Genomic DNA, 17,136 nt, shown 5'->3' on the forward strand with positions numbered 1-17,136 from the left:
CGCGGCTTTGGCCGCATGCTCCATTATGGGCAGCGGGGAATTCTAATGCAGGCGCGCATGGATGCGCCGGCATCAAAATTCAGTGGCACTAAAGATCATCTGGCTGGTACTGGCCGGGTCACGGAATGGCCAGTCTCTTTCAAAGTCTGAACATAGCCTTATACTTATTTCACCCCTAAAGGGAATCTGTCACTAGGTTTATTCCACTTTAAATGAGGGCAGCATAAACTAGTGACGGAAATGCTGAACAGATCGGTGTATTACATACATCATTCTGTTTAGCCGTTCTCCTAATATGCAGGAGAATAGTATTCCTGCCACATCCCTCCTCCCACCCTCCAGCTGCTGATTGACAGTTGCTGACTATACACAGCATGGATAGATAACTGCCAATCAGCAGCTGGTGGGCGGAGTTTTCTGCTTCTCATGAATATCAAGGACTACTGAGCACATGCACATAATGGAGAAAACTACTTATTGTCCTTGTTATTCAGGAGGAGATCTCTGGATCAGCTGCACAGAACAATGTAAGTGATACACCATTCTATTCAGCTTCTCTATCACTAGTTTATGCTACCCTGAGATAGGACTCCATAAACCTGCTGACAGAGTCCCTTAAAGCCCTCTGCTCTTGGAGTCATGTCGTTTAAGGGGGCGACACTTGCACCCTTTGCTCATATTGCTGAAACATATTTGAGCTTTACTCTCCTTTCACCTTACATTACCTGATGTGGAAGTTCTGCACGTTGACGTTCCTGTAGGGGGCAGTCTTCCTTTGACACCAGAGCAGCAATCCTTCCTTAGCAGATGTTTCTAAGCGAACACAATAGGGTTTTATAAAACATGAGCAAGAAGGACCAACCAAAGGGCTAGTTAGGTTACTTAAAGGGGTTGTCCAGCACTACAAAAACATGGCCACTTTTCCCCCCTCTCTTGTCTCCAGTTCAGGTGCGGTTTGCAATTAAGCTCCATTTACTTCAATGGAACTGAGTTCCAAACCGCACCCAATCTGGAGACAAGAGAGGGGAAAAAGTGGCCATGTTTTTGTAGCGCTGGACAACCCCTTTAAATCTCAAGCTGCGTGAGTGTAACGGCTAATGAATGATCAGCCCATGTGGCCAATAACTGCCTGGTGTTTATTACTGATCAGTCAGTGCAACGTTACTATAGAAATGTATAGGAATGATCAGTGGTAGACCTCATAACCCACAATGCTATATAACACATAATAAAAAACCATGGAAAATGCTGTAATATAATGGAGCGCTATAGATTTACCTTCAACGGAAATGTCCTGAATAGCAAAACGCAGAATAATAGTCCAAATCATACCCAAGGTCATCTTCAGATTTCCATCAACAATTTCTGCAGAAAGAGAAGACACAATGAATTGGTATATAAAACTACAGGATATATTTTTAGTGTATTTTTTCAGCAAAAAAAAATTCTTTCAAATCAACTGGTGCCAGAGATTTGTAATTTACTTCTATAAAAAAATATCCAGTCTTCTGGTACTTATCAGCTGCTGTATGTCCTGCAGGAAGTGGTGTATTCTTTCCAGTCTGACACAGTGCTCTCTGCTGCCACCTCTGTCCATGTCAGGAACTGTCCAGAGCAGCAGCAAATACCCATAAAAAACTTCTGCTCTCCAGACTGGAAATAATACCACTTCCTTCAGGACATACAGCAGCTGATAAGTACTGGAAGACTGGAGAATTTGAAATAGAAGTAAATTACAAATCTCTGGCACCAGTTGATTTGAAAGATTTTTTTTTTTGTGAACTACCCCATTAATCTCATATATTTGTATGTGTTCCTTTAAATTTCCCACAGGTATCTTATGGTTCTTTTACACGGAACGATTATCGTTCGAATTTGCACGATAACGATCGAATTCGAACGATAACCATTCCGTGTAAACACAGCGAACGATCAAACGACGAGTGAGAAATCGTTCATTTTGATCTTTCAACATGTTCTCAAATCAACGTTGGTCGTTCGCAAAAAAATCGCAGATCGTTCCGTGTGAACAGTCGTTCGCCGATTTAACCTATGTGCGAGATAGGCTTAAGCCATCGCAAAACGATTTTTCCGTACGATATATCGTTCCGTCTAAACGCTGATCATTATAAAAATAAAATTGTTACTTCAAAATTGTTAATCGTGCGATTGGGCGAATTATCGCTCCGTGTAAAAGTACCATTAAAGAGTTAGTTCTGGATTATTTGATTATTCATTATGCCTATAATCAGCCATATACATGATATAGTTGTTACTTTTTATCTGAAAATTCCTGGGTCATGTGACCTCACGTGGATACCCCTGGAAATTACATGTGTTTCTGTGCTCTTAAAGGGGTTGTCCAGGGTTTAAAAAAAAAACATGGCCACTTTCTTCCAGAGACAGCACGACTCTTGTCTCCAGTTTGGGTGCAAGTTTTGAGACTCGGTTCCAGTGAAGTGAATGAGGCTTATTCGCAAACCACACCTAGACTGGAGACGAGAGTCATGCTGTCTCTGGAAGAAAGTGGCCATGTTTTTCTTGTGATGGATAAGCCCTTTAATGGGGCCACCATCTCGACCAGCAGAACTTTATATATGATAAAGCTGGATGGACTGTTCCACACAAGCAGTCACAGTTACTGATGATGCTTTTACAGCTCAAGGTGCTGGCTGATCAAAGGTCACATGACTCAGATATAATAATGAAAAGTATGGAGAGCAGAGCAGGGATGGAACAGAGGACACTACAGGAATAACAATGGTGACTGTGTATTATATGGACAGATGAGTGTGCCTCTTTATTAGGGAATCTGTCATGAAGATACAACCTGCATTTATGGATTTTTTTTTTGTGGCCACATTGGTGAACATGTTGTAAATCTTCGTATGTTCGTACGAACATGTAATTATTTGTGTTCACCGATCACAAACAATTAGTTTGATGTTCGGAATGGTTATAACGATCATTTTCGAACATATTCAAACTTGCGAATGTACGCCACTGCGTAATTTACACTTTGTATCTGACAATCTGTACGCATGCGCATAACTCTAGACCGAAACGTACGCAAATGAATGCAAAAAAAATGCGTACGACTGCGTAGATCAAAACGTACGCTTCTACTGTATGTTTGTTATTTGTTCGTGAATCTCACTTTTCACAATCTTTTCTTTTTTTGTGTTCGGGATCCGAACTGAATATCGGGATGTTGGCTCATCCCTTTGCCTGTGTCATAGAGATTCAGGCTGCACCATTACAGCATCTTATATCTGCACCACATATAAAGTATACAATATTTATTCAGTGTCATATGTTTCACCCCAGCTCAGCAGCATTCATGCTTTGCATTCAATTCTTACACCCCTGTGGTCTCTCTCTTTCCTGCCCTGTGACGCTGTAACTCCAGGAGGTGCGAGCTGTACGGTGGCTGCTGTGTGGGTGCAAACAGGATGACAGCTCCGGCGTGTGGAGATGGAGGGAGACAGAGCCATCCGGAGCAGCCCCACACCACCAAGCAGCCTGATTACCACAGTAGGAGGGCGCCATGGCTCACTCTAGACTCCAGTCCCGGCGAGTAGGAGGGAGCAGGAGAGGAGGCACAGCGGCACACATTCGATTGACTGACCAACACCAGAAAGCACCCGCTTTATAAGACTTCATCTGGCATATAAGGGTGGTGTCCTTGCAGCCCTTGCTTAACTATATACATTACCTATCCACGTTCCAGGGCTGCTGCTGCGGTCTTCTTCTCCCCGGGTCCTGCGCGCTCTAACTTCAGAGTGGCCTGTCAGCTGACAGGCCGCTCAGCCAATCACAGGCCGGGACCGCCGCGGCCTGTGATTGGCCGGGCGGCCTGTCAGCTGACGGGTCAATCTCAAGCTAGAGCGCGCAAGACCCGGGGAGAAGAAGAACGCAGCAGCAGCCCTGGAACGTGGATAGGTAATGTATATCGTCAGTCGCCGGCCGCGCACCGCTATTATACGTAGCGATGTGCGGTCGGCGCCCGACAAAAATAGGTCCAAACCTATATCAACGATCAGCCTGTCTGCGGCTGATCGTTGTATTTATTACATGGAGCGATAATCGGCCGACTCGGGCCGATTATCGTTCCGTGTAATAGTACCCTGAGACGACCCATGACTATTGAGAATATTTTCCAGTACTTTAATTTAGTTTTGTGCGGACTTCTCCTTTAATCATTCTTGACACAGTGATTCCCTAACTTCATTTTCTCACCCACATTATTAGGCTGTGTTCACACACAGTATTTTTGCTCGATATTATGGTCAGTATTTTGCAACCAAAACCAGGAGTGGATTAGAAACACAGAAAAGCTATGTTCTCACGCTGCTGAAACTGAGTGGAGGGCCGTCATTTATTGGAAAATAATTGCTGTTATTTTAAAACAACAGCCGTTGTTTTGAAATAACCTCTGTGATTTGCAATTAAAGGGAACCAATCAGCCCAATTGGGCTGATATGGTTCCCTGAACTGCTGTATACAGCTCCTGCAGCAGTCCCCTACTGGCCTCTCTGCCTGTCATTTACCCTCTCTGAGTGCGCTGACAGGCAGAGCGCTTCGGGTATATAGCTCCTGCTGCAGCCGCGGCCAGTATGTGCTGCGGCTGCTGCAGGAGCTGTGTACAACGGTTCAGGGAACCATTCGGGCTGATATGGTTCCCTGAACCGTTGTATACAGCTCCTGCAGCAGCCGCAGCACATACCGGCCGTGGCTGCAGCAGGAGCTGTATACGCGAAGTGGCGGCCATTCACTTATTTTCAGCAGTGTGTGAACATAGCCTTTCTGTGTTTCCAATCCACTCCTGGTTTTGGTTGCAAAATACTGACCAAACTACTGAGCAAAAATACTGTGTGTGAACATAGCCTCAGCCATGATAGGACACTATAAGGGTTTTCCCATACACCCCCCACCTTAGAAATATTCTGTGTAATGGTGGAGGTGTATTTACATATGAAAATCCCATAACAGATAACAGGAACAAGGATATTGTCAATTCTGCATTAAATGTCACCAAACTAAAATAAAAAATTGTTATGTACAGTATGTACTAAAACTATACAGGTGTCTGTTGATTAGTATATAACCAGTATAACCAGTGAATCCAACAATATTTTTCCCTTATCACCTGTCCATCCAGCATATTAGGTAATACAGTCACATGACTGACTGTCTGAGATGCCACTCACCCTCTGCACCAATAGAAACCAGTTTCACCCCTTTGCTTGCAATGAAGTCAAGAGCCTTGTTCACATTAGCGATCTTATGGAAGCGCATTTTCCCTTTGTCTGGTTTAGGCAGTCTTTCACCTGTAACAGAAATACAATTAATTAAAAAATTATTCTATTATTACAAAATATGTAAGGTTGGAAAGAACCAGCTACCTGAAATTATTTTGAACTTTTATTTATTTTGAACCATAGTAAGGCTGGGTTCACACTGCGTTTTTACAATGTTTTCTTTTTTCATCCATTTTTGCAGAAAACGGATGGAAAAACTGTTCCTTTTTTTCCGTTGACTTCCATTATAAAAAAGACGGATCAAATCGCTTCAGTTTTTTAACGTCAAACAAATAAGGCCAAGTATGTTTTTGTGTGTGTTAAAAAATGGCTGCGTTTTGATGCGTTTTTTTTTTTTTTTTATAATATAAGTCAAGGGAAAAATGGACCAAAACGGATGCACACAAATGCATCGGTTTTTCAATCTGTTTTTTTTTTTTTTTAAACGGAATTAAAAAAAAAAAACGTATTGCAAAAATGTGGTGTGAACCCAGCCTTAAACAAAAAACAAAACCATTGGTAATACCTTTTCCCCCCAGAAACAGAGGCGCACTCATTCATGGGCTTGGTCCTGCATTGCAGCTCAACCCCAATCTAGAAATGGCTGATCCCCATAGCAAACTTTTGATTGGGTCCCCCTCCCGACTGACAACAAACCTGTCAAGTGTAGTCATAACCATCAGCATTTAACTGTAAGTGATCCTTAAAAGCACTTTCAGTTAAAGGGACATTTGCAGCACTTAGGAGGCCCGCTCAGCCACTTGGGGGCTGCAAATGATGATGGCTCGGGGCGTAGTGTATTGCAGGAGAGGGCCACTAGGCCCCCTGATGCAGCGGGCCCAGTAGCAACCGCTATGGCTGCTATGGTGGTAGTTATGCCCCTACCCCAATGATATGATGGGAAGACTTTCTGCTACTTTTTGATGGATAGCCAATCCTAATTATAGGCCATTAGTATCTGATCAGTGGGCTCCCACACCCAGCACTTCTGCTGGTCAGCTGTATGCCAGAACCATGTATTGTGTAGTGGTCATTCTCGGTAACTGCAGCCCAGCTTCCATTGCCATGAATAGGAAGGGAGCTGCAGTTACTCAGTTTGGCCACTACACATTGCTAAGAGTTGTCTGCTTCTGGCTCTGTTTATTGTGTAAGTGGGTGCTGCAGATCTGACATACAGCAAATTGACAAGGGGTGCTGAGTATCAAACGCCCACTCATCAGATAGCGATAGTCTGAATAAGCTTCTATCATTACAAAAAATATTTTACATGTCAGAGATTGCAGCAAGCCAGGGAGTGAAGCATTACTGGCATACAGTCTTAAAAGGTACCTGCCACCCACTGCCATCTCTGACAGTAGCAGAAAGTAGTGATGTGCACAGTAATAGAGAGAACTCTTTCTTCACAGTGATGTGACCATGTAACTTTGGCTAAACTATAGCATCTTCATACATAGCAGACAGACTTCAGAAATCTATGGGAGAGGTGAGCGTGGGAAAGGTAAGCGAATTACGGGAGCACTACACAAACATTAATTAATACAACGTGTTTCAGGGGACCGAATGTTCTCTTCATCAGGTCTACATGAAGTAGGTAAAAAAATGGAAATCAAGAAATTTTTTATTAGGTTGGCACTATGGCACCGCTGGGGTCACTTGGTTCTTAGGTTTACATTTAGGGCTCATTCACGTGACTACATTAGGGTTCTGTACAAGCTATGAGTTGCGGAGCTGTAATCTGTGAGGCCACAGCGAATGTGTTTCCTTTCATAGAGGCCTACAAAGCCTTTTCTGTTGCATCCTATATTAAAGGGGTACTCCATAAGGTTATACAGATTTGTAATCACTTCTATTTAAAAATCTCCAGTCTTCCAGTACTTATCAGCTGCTGTGTGTCCTGCAGGAAGTGGTGTATTCTTTCCAGTCTGACACAGTGCTCTCTGCTGCCACCTCTGTCCATGTCAGGGACTGTCCAGAGCAGTAGCAAATCCCCATAAAAACCTCTTCCGCTCTGGGCAGCTCCTGACATGGACAGAGGTGGCAGCAGAGAACACTGCGTCAGACTGGAAAGAATAAACCACTTCCTGCAGGACATTTAGCACCTGATAAGTACTAAAAGACTTGAGATATTTAAATAGAAGTGATTTACAAATTTGTATAACCTTCTGACACCAGTTGATTTGATTTTTCCCTCTGGAATACCCCTTTAAAGCAGTGCTTCCAGATATCTATCCAATATGATGGCACGGGCCCATTCACACAGAGGAAAAGACGCAGAAATTCCGAGCGCACTCCCCGCAAAGGACTCCTCTCAGATTCCCGCCTGCCTCACTGTCTCAATATTAAGTATAGGGCGCCTCTGCTCTCCGCAACATGTCAAGTCTTTCAGCGGAGGCGCCCTATACTTAACATTGAGACAGTAAGGTAGGCGGAATTCTGAGCGAAGTCTGTGGCGGAGATTCCGATTGTGTGAACGCACCCTTACTTATGATGGCTTCTTCCAGATACTCTCTCATACTAGTATAATGTCACTCTAGCCTAAGGCCTTATTCACACATTCAGTAACATTGTCCGTGATATTGACTATTTCTATTGGGCTATTCACACGTTCCGTGCTTTCACATATCCATAATCCGTGCTGTCAAAAGATAATGCAGATAGCAATTGCGACATGGATTAGCCAATAGAAGTCTATGGGATTCGTGACGTCCGTGAAAAAACGTGGATCTAATCTAAGCAAACCAATTACTTTTTCTTTTTTTTTTTACCACTTCAACATTTTTACAGATGCCATTGCTAACCATTCTCCCCAGTCACAGAGAAAAAATTGCGGAGGTATATGCGGACCATAAAAATCACTGATTGTGAGGATGAGGCCTAGCTAATTCTGATCATTTCCTCAGACACAGGAATGGAGGCAGCATGGTCTCTCCTGTTTGTGTGAGACGGTTGTTCAAATAGTTGAAAATACTAGTCCCGTGCAGATGGTGTGTGACATACGTGGTTCTTCGTTCCACAATTTCCCTCCTCGCTCCCAGTGGCTATACCGTATACCGTCTGATGTCTGCTGTAGTCAGATTAGATCGCAGTCAGATCCTGATGAAAGCTGTCTAGGGCTAGCACTGACACTTCTGATAACTATATATAGCTTTTAAGGGGTTATCCAAGACCAGAAAAAATTATTCCTGTACTTATCAGCTGCTGTATATCCTGCAGGAAATAGTGTACTTTGGGCAGTTCCTGACATGGACAGAGGTGACAGCAGAGAGCACTGTGTCAGACTTACTGCAGGACATACAGCAGTTAATAAGTACATGAAGGCCACATTTGTTACAAATATATAAAAGGTTCCGATACTAGTTGATTTGAAAGCAAAATGTTTTGCTGGATAACCCCTTTAACTGTTCAGCGTAATACGTGCGTAACAATACTAATAGAATATAACTGCTATTAGCTATATACTTCTGTACAGGGTCTCACTGTCCCGTATACCACTTACCGGAGATAACCTCAAGCAGCAGCATAAGTTTCAGGCCATTCCTGAAATCTTCCTCTATGTTCTCAATCTGTGTTCCGGCTTTCCTGAGGTGAGAGTTGCACCAGGCTGTAAAGGTCTGTGGAGACACAACAGGGGATTGGCTCTAATAGGCTGTTGCTTTTATCTACAGATTTGCACACTATACGTTTTGCTATATGTTACCATCACTATACCATACCATCACTATATATAACCATCACTCATGGAGGATTATTTTAAGGATTTTTCCACTTTTGGACTAGTCCTTGCATACAATGTCTCCCCTCAAATTATTTGTATGAATATTTTTCATGAGTGTCTCTTCAATTTTTTCTTCTTACCTTAATGTGACATTAAGGTAAGAAGAAAAAAATTGAAGAGACACTCACGAAAAATCGTTTAATTTTTTGCAGAAATCAATAGTTCAGGCGATTTTAAGAAACGTTGTAATTGGGTTTATTAGCCGAAAAATGCATTTTTATCATGAAAAAAGATGTTTGAAACTCTCCCCCCTCTCTTCATGTTTCTCTTATGGAGAGGGGAGTGGTTGAGGGCGATGAGGCACCAAAACAGGATAACAAAGAGTTAATTTACAGCGACATCACCAGGCTATCTCCTCTGAAGTTAGAAGTGACCTCTCTGACTTCTGAATACCAGCTTTCACACAGGTCCCGCTGTGTAATCCTTTGTTCTCTGTTCTCTGCTGGTGACTAATCTCCCTCCTCCCCCCTCCCCTCTCCATAGGTTACACAAAGCCCGACTGATGGAAAAGAGTCAAATGAGAGAGGGGGGGTGGCTGGGGAAAGTCTTTATGAATGCAGATAATGGCATATTTGCCTAATAAACTCAATTATAAAGTTTATTAAAATCGCCTGGACTATTGATTTCTGCAAAATAAATAAAAAAACGACAGTGACACTTTAAAGGAGTTATCCATGCTTCGAAAAACATGGCCATTTCCTTCAAGAAACAACACCACCCCTGTCCTCAGTTTGGGTGTGGGTTTTGCAGCTCGGTTCCATTAAAAAGAATAGAAGTGTATTGTAATACCACTCCCAACCTGAGGATGATAGGGGGGTGGGGGTTCTGTTTTTGCAAAAAAGTAGCTGTGCTTTTACTTATCCTAGGCAACCTTTTTAGACTGAATATTGACCGGTATCCGGAATGCTGTTCTGCCGGTATGCTTACAGTTGTAGATGCGATCTAAGATGCAAAAAAAACCATTTCAAATCAACTGGTGTCAAAATCTCAAGTCTTCCTTTACTTATCAGCTGCTGCATGTCCTGCAGGAAGTGGTATATTCTTTCCAGCCTCTCTGCTGCCACCTCTGTCCATATCAGGAATTTTCCAGAGCAGTAGAGGTTTTCTGGTTCAATGTTTTTTATTAGATTTTTTAAGAACATATTACAAAAGAGAAAATCTATAAGCACTGAATTTAGTGCCAACAGTAAACATGTTTGTACAACAAGCTAACATATGAGTTAACAAAGAATATAGAAACAACAGTAATAACAGGATTGGCTAACACTCTGGACAGTTCCTGTCATGGACAGAGGTGGCAGCAGAGAGATTGGAAAGAATACACCACTTCCTGCAGGACATACAGCAGCTGATAAGTACAGGAAGACTTGAGATTTTTAAATAGAAGTGATTTACAAATCTGTATAACTTTCTGAGACCAGTTGATTTTAAACACAATTTTTTTTTCCTCTGGAGTCCCCCTTTAATAGATACAATTAGCAGGATGCAACCATAGACCTAAATACTAGATCTTATTACTTGACTGCTGTCGTTTTACAGATATATTTAGTGCATTGATTCTAGCATAGAAAAATCTCAGTTTTTTTTCTCCCGGTCCATTAGTATGTATTAGTATGTCTATGTTAACCACTAGCTGCAAGGCTTTTTTTTTTTTTTCTAGGCGTCTGGCCAAAGCCACAAATCTGTCAGCTTCCTAGAAAGCTATTTTTAGGGTAACGATATCCTGGAGAGTCCCAAAGAGGGTTTATGGGATGGACACTGTACATCATCTTGGAATGAGGGAGCCTGGCTATCCCATACCAAAGGGAAGGACAGGTGGGGGATCCTATTACTGTCTGCAATGTGCTGCTAACATCTTCCTGCAGGACTTTATGGCAGTGATGGTCTATTTAGGACGCGGCATACCACATGACACCTCGACTCCAGCCATAGAATAGCGCTTTATTCTACAGACACTGTATACATATACATCACTGTATCTCGGGCCGCTTAAGTCATGCATGAGTCATTGCATTAGAAAGCACAGTACAATTGACCATTCACCATTGGCAGAGCTGGGAGTGTATGACGGCCGCGGATTGTTCCCATACCTTCTAGATTATCGCTGCCAGGCCTGGATTGTTACTGTGCAGGGCAGATTATCACCGCTCATCCAGGATCACTACCGTGGGCCGTAGACCAGATCATCATAACAATAGACTACTCAACCAAAGTCGAGAAAAAAAAAATGGCCACCACTAAAACAACAGCACCCGTGACGGCCGCAGTCTCATCCTCAAGTGGGCAAAGTTTTTAGATTGTTTAAATTTCTTGGGCGCCCTCCTATTACATTGTTAGAAAATGGATGTAGCTAGTGAAAACCAATATGGCCATTGTTACGGGTCACCAAGCTTTTTCATAATCCTGAAATGTTAGTCGTAAACCTAAGCAGAGTTGGCTTTAGGGACCCTACAGAATTGGGGTCATGTCCCCTTGTGGTGGTAGTAGTAATGTGATATGATGTGTCTTCCAACAACTTGAAAGAAGAGGACCTATATATTCAGGAGAAACACGTTTTATGGTCAGTGACTACCAGTGGCAGACTGGCCCACCAGAGGACTGGAGAATCCTCCGGTGGGCCCCCAGCTTTAGAACCTGCACAAACATTGACTGACATGTCGTTTCTCACTGGTTGTTCATTGGTGGGCCCCAGGATCATCTCCTCTGTTGGGCCCCAGATACCCCAGTTCAACACTGGGACAATGGGTTATGGACGTCTTTAGACTACAATGTCCCTGTAGAGTTGAGTTTCTGTTCCTTTTTATGCAGTGGCCCAAGGTAATTGTTGTAGATGGATTAGACTCTATGTATTGGTTATAAACTCATCGTGATAGTTGTGTTTTCAGGATTAGTAAATGCATACTCCACTGAAGGGTATTGCTTCTGAGTTTGCTGATCCTGAGCGACAGCCTTCAGCCAGGCCTCCCCACATGAGATCCAAGTTACCTTCTCCGCAGCTGTCAGCTGTCAAACTCAAGGCGATAAAACCAAGCTACAAGCTGTACAAGCTGTTTCCACAAGGGCAAGGCATGGTGTTACGTGATGCTGTAGGTGTATATACATGACGGGAGCTGGAGCTCATTACCACACACACTATATATATATATATATATATATATATATATATATACCATTAATTATCATTTACACAAATAATGATTACATAAATGTCTCTTGTTGCTCTTTGTATATATTTTATTGATTTTATAGCTAAAGCTGCTTCTTTTACATCTGACAATAAGCAAGGACTGAGCTTCAGTTTCAACAATTTCAGACACTTAAAGGGAACCTGTGACCATGAAAATGCTATGTAAACTATTGACATCATGTGATAGAGCAGGAGGCGCCGAGCAGAATGATATATCTTTGTGGGAAAAGATTCTGTGTAACTTGTCATTTATTGATTGAAATATCGGACCTTTCCATACTTAAGGAGTCCAGAATAGAAAGAGTTTGGACTTCAATCAAATTATACAGAATACTTTCTCATCAAGATGCATATCAATCTTCTCAGTTCTTCCTGCTCTATAACCTGATGCTGATAGAGTAGATAATATTTTCATGGTGTCAAGTCCCTTTAAGTAATGGTGGCCATTTTTTTTTATTCTTTTATAGTTTCTTGGAGTCCCTATGTTTTCCCTTGATCTTATGTTTATACTATCACACTACTCCAATAAGGTTATGTACACAGAGTTATACAGAGTCCATAGACATCTACAACCCACCAATGGTAATATGTCCTACATGGGTTGCCCACCATAAAAGAGTTAATTAGTAAATGACTGCACAACACGGCCAATAGATACAGTGTAACAGGTCACACCGGCCTACTAACCCCATTCCACCTTTCTTTAAATCCACTCTTCTTAACCATCGTGTTGGCAGGCAGAGACATCATCTTTTAAGGGTGCGTTCACACCTTCAGGTTTTTAACTGAAATTGTGAATACAAAGCCAGGAATCAATTTGAAAAGAGAAGGAGCCTTAGGGTATGTTCACACTGAGTAAATCAGGCGGAACTTTCCACCGCGGACTCCCGCCTGGCCCAGTGTGCCATAGCCTGTCTATGGGAGAGCGCCCTCCCCAATAGACAGGCTATGGCACACTGAGCCAGGTGGGATTCCGCCTGATTTACTCAGTGTGAACATACCCTAAGTTTTTATCCTTGATAGATGCCTTGTATTTATGATCTATTTTGGTTTCTTTTTATTTAAAATTTCACTTTAAAACATGAAGGTGTGAACACACTACAAGACTTAAAGGGGTTATCCAGCACTACAAAAGTACGTCCACTTTCTTCCAGAGACAGCACCACTATTGGCTCCAGTTTGGGTGCAGGTTCTGTAAGTCAGTTCCATTGAAGTGAATGGAGAAGAGTGGTGCTGTCTCTGGAGAAAAGTGGCCATGTTTTTGTAGTGTTGGTTAACCCCTTTAATGCTGCTCAAATATAACTAAGAAGCTAAATTTAAAAGGGGTTATCCAGCGCTACAAAAACATGGCCACTTTCCCCCTACTATTGTCTCCAGTTTGGGTGGGGTTTTGAAACTCAGTTCCATTGAAGTAAATGGAGCTTAATTGCAAACCGCACCTGAACTGGAGACAACAGTAGTGGGAAAAGTGGCCATGTTTTTGTAGCGCTGGATAACCCCTTTAATGATGCCGAGAAAGCATTTGGCCAACACTTGTACATGGCACTAAAAGTAATCTAGTGTTTATTGGAGATAGGATCCAGGGATCAGCCCTCTTAATCTTTATCAGTGTCTATACTCTATTACATGGCGCTGATGTTGAGAACAGTTCACTTAGAGAAGCACAACTATTGTGCAAGCAGAGTCACATGAATGAGTATTGCTGAATGGAGATTTAAAGGGGTACTCCAGAGAAAAATAGAGTTCTAAGTTACTTCTAATTAAAAATAAAGTCTTCCAGTACTTATTAGCTGCTGTATGTCCTGCAGGAAATGGTGTATTCTTTTCAGTCTGACACAGTGCTCTCTGCTGCCACTTCTGTCCATGCCAGAGCAGGAGAGGTTTTCTATGGGGATTTGCTACTGCTCTGGACAGTTCCTGACATGGACAGTGAGCACTTTGTCAGATGGGAAAGAAAAAAAAAAAAACACTTCATGCAGGACATACAGCAGCTGGTAAGTACTGGAAGACTTTAGTTTATTTTTAATTAGAAGTAACTTACAACTCTTTTTCTCTGGAGTACCCCTTTAAATCTAGTAAAATAACTCTCTCTCTATAACTCTCTCTCTCTCTCTCTCTCTCTCTCTCTCTCTCTCTCTCTATATATATATATATATATATATATATATATATATATATATATATTGGGGGAGATTTATCAAACATGGTGTAAAGTAAGACTGGCTCAGTTGCCCCTAGCAACCAATCGGATTCAATCTTTCATTTTCCAAAGAGTCTGTGAGGAATGAAAGGTGGAATCTGATTGGTTGCTAGGGGCAACTAGGCCAGCACTACTTTACACCAGTTTGATAAATCTCCCCCATTGTTTACATAGGATCCTATGTATGACAGGTGCCTATTGCAAATCTATACAGGTAAAGATTCACTTTTCCACTCTTAACAAATCATTCCCTTTGTATGAGCTTCCATAGAAACCTACTGCTCTGAAGCAATGCTTAGATACGGGAGCCATTTTTTTTGGGGGGGGGGGGGTGTCAGTATAGCTGACCACATATACATGTGTACAGTCACATAAATAGGACTAGAACATCTAAAGAGTTTATTTTATAGCGGTACAATTATATATAACACATATTCTCCACTTACGTGTCACAGAAAAATCTTGGAAATTGACTCTCAAATTAAAGGGGCAAACCTTTTAAGTTTGAATTAGACGCGCAGTACTGAAATTGACCACTAGAGGCGCTACTGTATAATATACATAAAAGAATAATGTCCATTTGTTAACGTGAATTAATTACAATTCTAAATTCTCAGCTATCTAGGATACACTATGCGATTTTGTTCCCTTTTCTTTGGTAACCCTCTCTATGTCCTCATAGACTCCCTGTTATGTAATTCTAGGAGAATGGGAACTACTGGAGTCTTTTCCTGATGATATTCGGCTTCCAAGATCTCCTCAACTAACCTGATCCAACCTTAAAATGTATCAGGTCTCTTATATACCCTAATTAAGACAGGTCCTCCTTTCGAAATACCCAAGTGACCTCATGCCCTGCGTTTCCTTCACCCCCCCAGAGTGGAGGAATCTTGAGCTAATTTAGACATTACCATTAAAGGCTCCGCAGTCCGGAATAGCAGCTGTTATATGATGCTGGATTCCTCCTGCTACTCCCCTTACACATGCTGCAAACCATTATAGCTCAGACAGGGCCTTTCAAGATGGATTCCCAATAGCTGGACGTCCAGAACCCCATAAACTATTCCGTGTCCCGGTTATTATAGGAGACGTAAGGAACAATAACAGGAAATAAATTCCACACGTATATCTAAAATTCCAAGGAACACGATTGGACTGAATTCTTAACCAACTTCGAATTTTTTTATTTCCCTTTATTTTTGAAGCCGTATTTTGCTTTAATTTTACTTAGTGTGTGAATCTAGCCTTAAAGTTTATGTAAAATGATATTTTTTACAATGTGTACGCAGCACTTTTTATACGTTTACCTAAGTAAATTTTTTTTTTGTTTTGTTTTGTTTTGTTTTTTTACTGTGTGTGAACCTAGGCTAAAAATAATCATTTTTTGTTCCTCCATAGACTTCCGACTATCGATATGATATGACTCATCGATATGATTTATTTTTTGGCAATATTATTATGGCTTTATATCTCAAAATGATGAATAATAATTGGAATAAATATATATATATATATATATATATATATATATATATATGATATTATTTGTATAGCGCCAACAGATTCTGCAGCGCATATATATATATATATAAATATATATATATATATATACATATATATATATATATGTTAGATGCTAGATCATAATTAGGTATTTTCTTCTTGCTTAATAAGACGCCTCCTCGCCGTCTTGATGAGCCCCCCCCCCCCTTGCCTGCCCATCGGGCAAGCGGGGGATACGGCAGGCGTATGCCATACTTTTCATAAATGTCCCCCAAAGTGCTGCTGTCATTTTACAAAACTTTTAACATGAGCCATGTGAAAAGTATTGGATGATGAGTCCTATCAAAAGTATTGGATGATCATTAGAACAACCCATGGGAATCAAGCGGCTGAGCACCCAAGACCCAAAACTGATCAAGCCCTGGCTAACCATGTGATGTGTAAGGAGACATGTAAGCTAAATGGATCAGATACATTGGACTTCAACTGCCTGACCCATTTGTTCTCAGGGAGAAAAGTCTCTGCCACCTCCCTTCTTCCCATTCAGGCAAACCAAATGTTTATGTATAAACGGAGGTCAGGTGACATAGCTGTCGGCCAAATTAATGTTCAGCCAATGGCTATTGAAGATGTATGTGCACCTTAACATATAAGCCAGTCTACCCTAAAGGGAAGGAATATGTTCCTAATCTTAAAGGGATACTCTGGAAAAGGGGCTTTTTTTTTACATATGCCCAGGGGTGGATTGTTTTAAAATAATAAAGCGCACTTACCTCCTGACTCGAACATCATTATTGTACCCCTCTGTCCCACTGTTCGGCCACTTCTGGGTCCTAGGGCTCATCCAGCCAATAAGCGGCTGCCTCAGTCGCTGATTGGGTAGGCTTGCCTGCAACATCTGGACCCGCAAGTGCCTGAATAGTGTGACAGAGCAGTAAGGCTTGCAAAAACACAGTGTGAACCTAGCCTAAGATAGTGGTGCTGGAGCCAGGAGGTAAGTGTGCTTTATTATTTTAAAACAACCCACCTCTGGGCATATGTTAAAAAAAAAAGCCCCTTTCCCAGAGTATCCCTTTAAGTGATGATAAGACTGGACCAACACAATGGGGGAGATTTATCAAACATGGTGTAAAGTGAAACTGGCTCAGTTGCCCCTAGCAACCAATCAGAT

At 41.8% G+C, this 17,136-nt stretch overlaps 1 protein-coding gene across 1 annotated transcript in view; it reads right to left on the minus strand.

Moving 5' to 3' along the window:
- Positions 1-17,136, minus strand: part of LOC138776561 (alpha-actinin-3-like) — a 54,103-nt gene that overhangs the window by 14,818 nt on the left and 22,149 nt on the right. The window contains 4 exon segments of the mRNA XM_069956141.1: positions 726-813; positions 1,279-1,365; positions 5,211-5,330; positions 8,797-8,911. Coding sequence (XP_069812242.1) covers positions 726-813; positions 1,279-1,365; positions 5,211-5,330; positions 8,797-8,911 — 410 coding nt within the window.

This window comes from Dendropsophus ebraccatus, unplaced genomic scaffold (genome assembly GCF_027789765.1).
Source record: "Dendropsophus ebraccatus isolate aDenEbr1 unplaced genomic scaffold, aDenEbr1.pat pat_scaffold_432_ctg1, whole genome shotgun sequence".
NCBI lineage: Eukaryota > Metazoa > Chordata > Amphibia > Anura > Hylidae > Dendropsophus > Dendropsophus ebraccatus.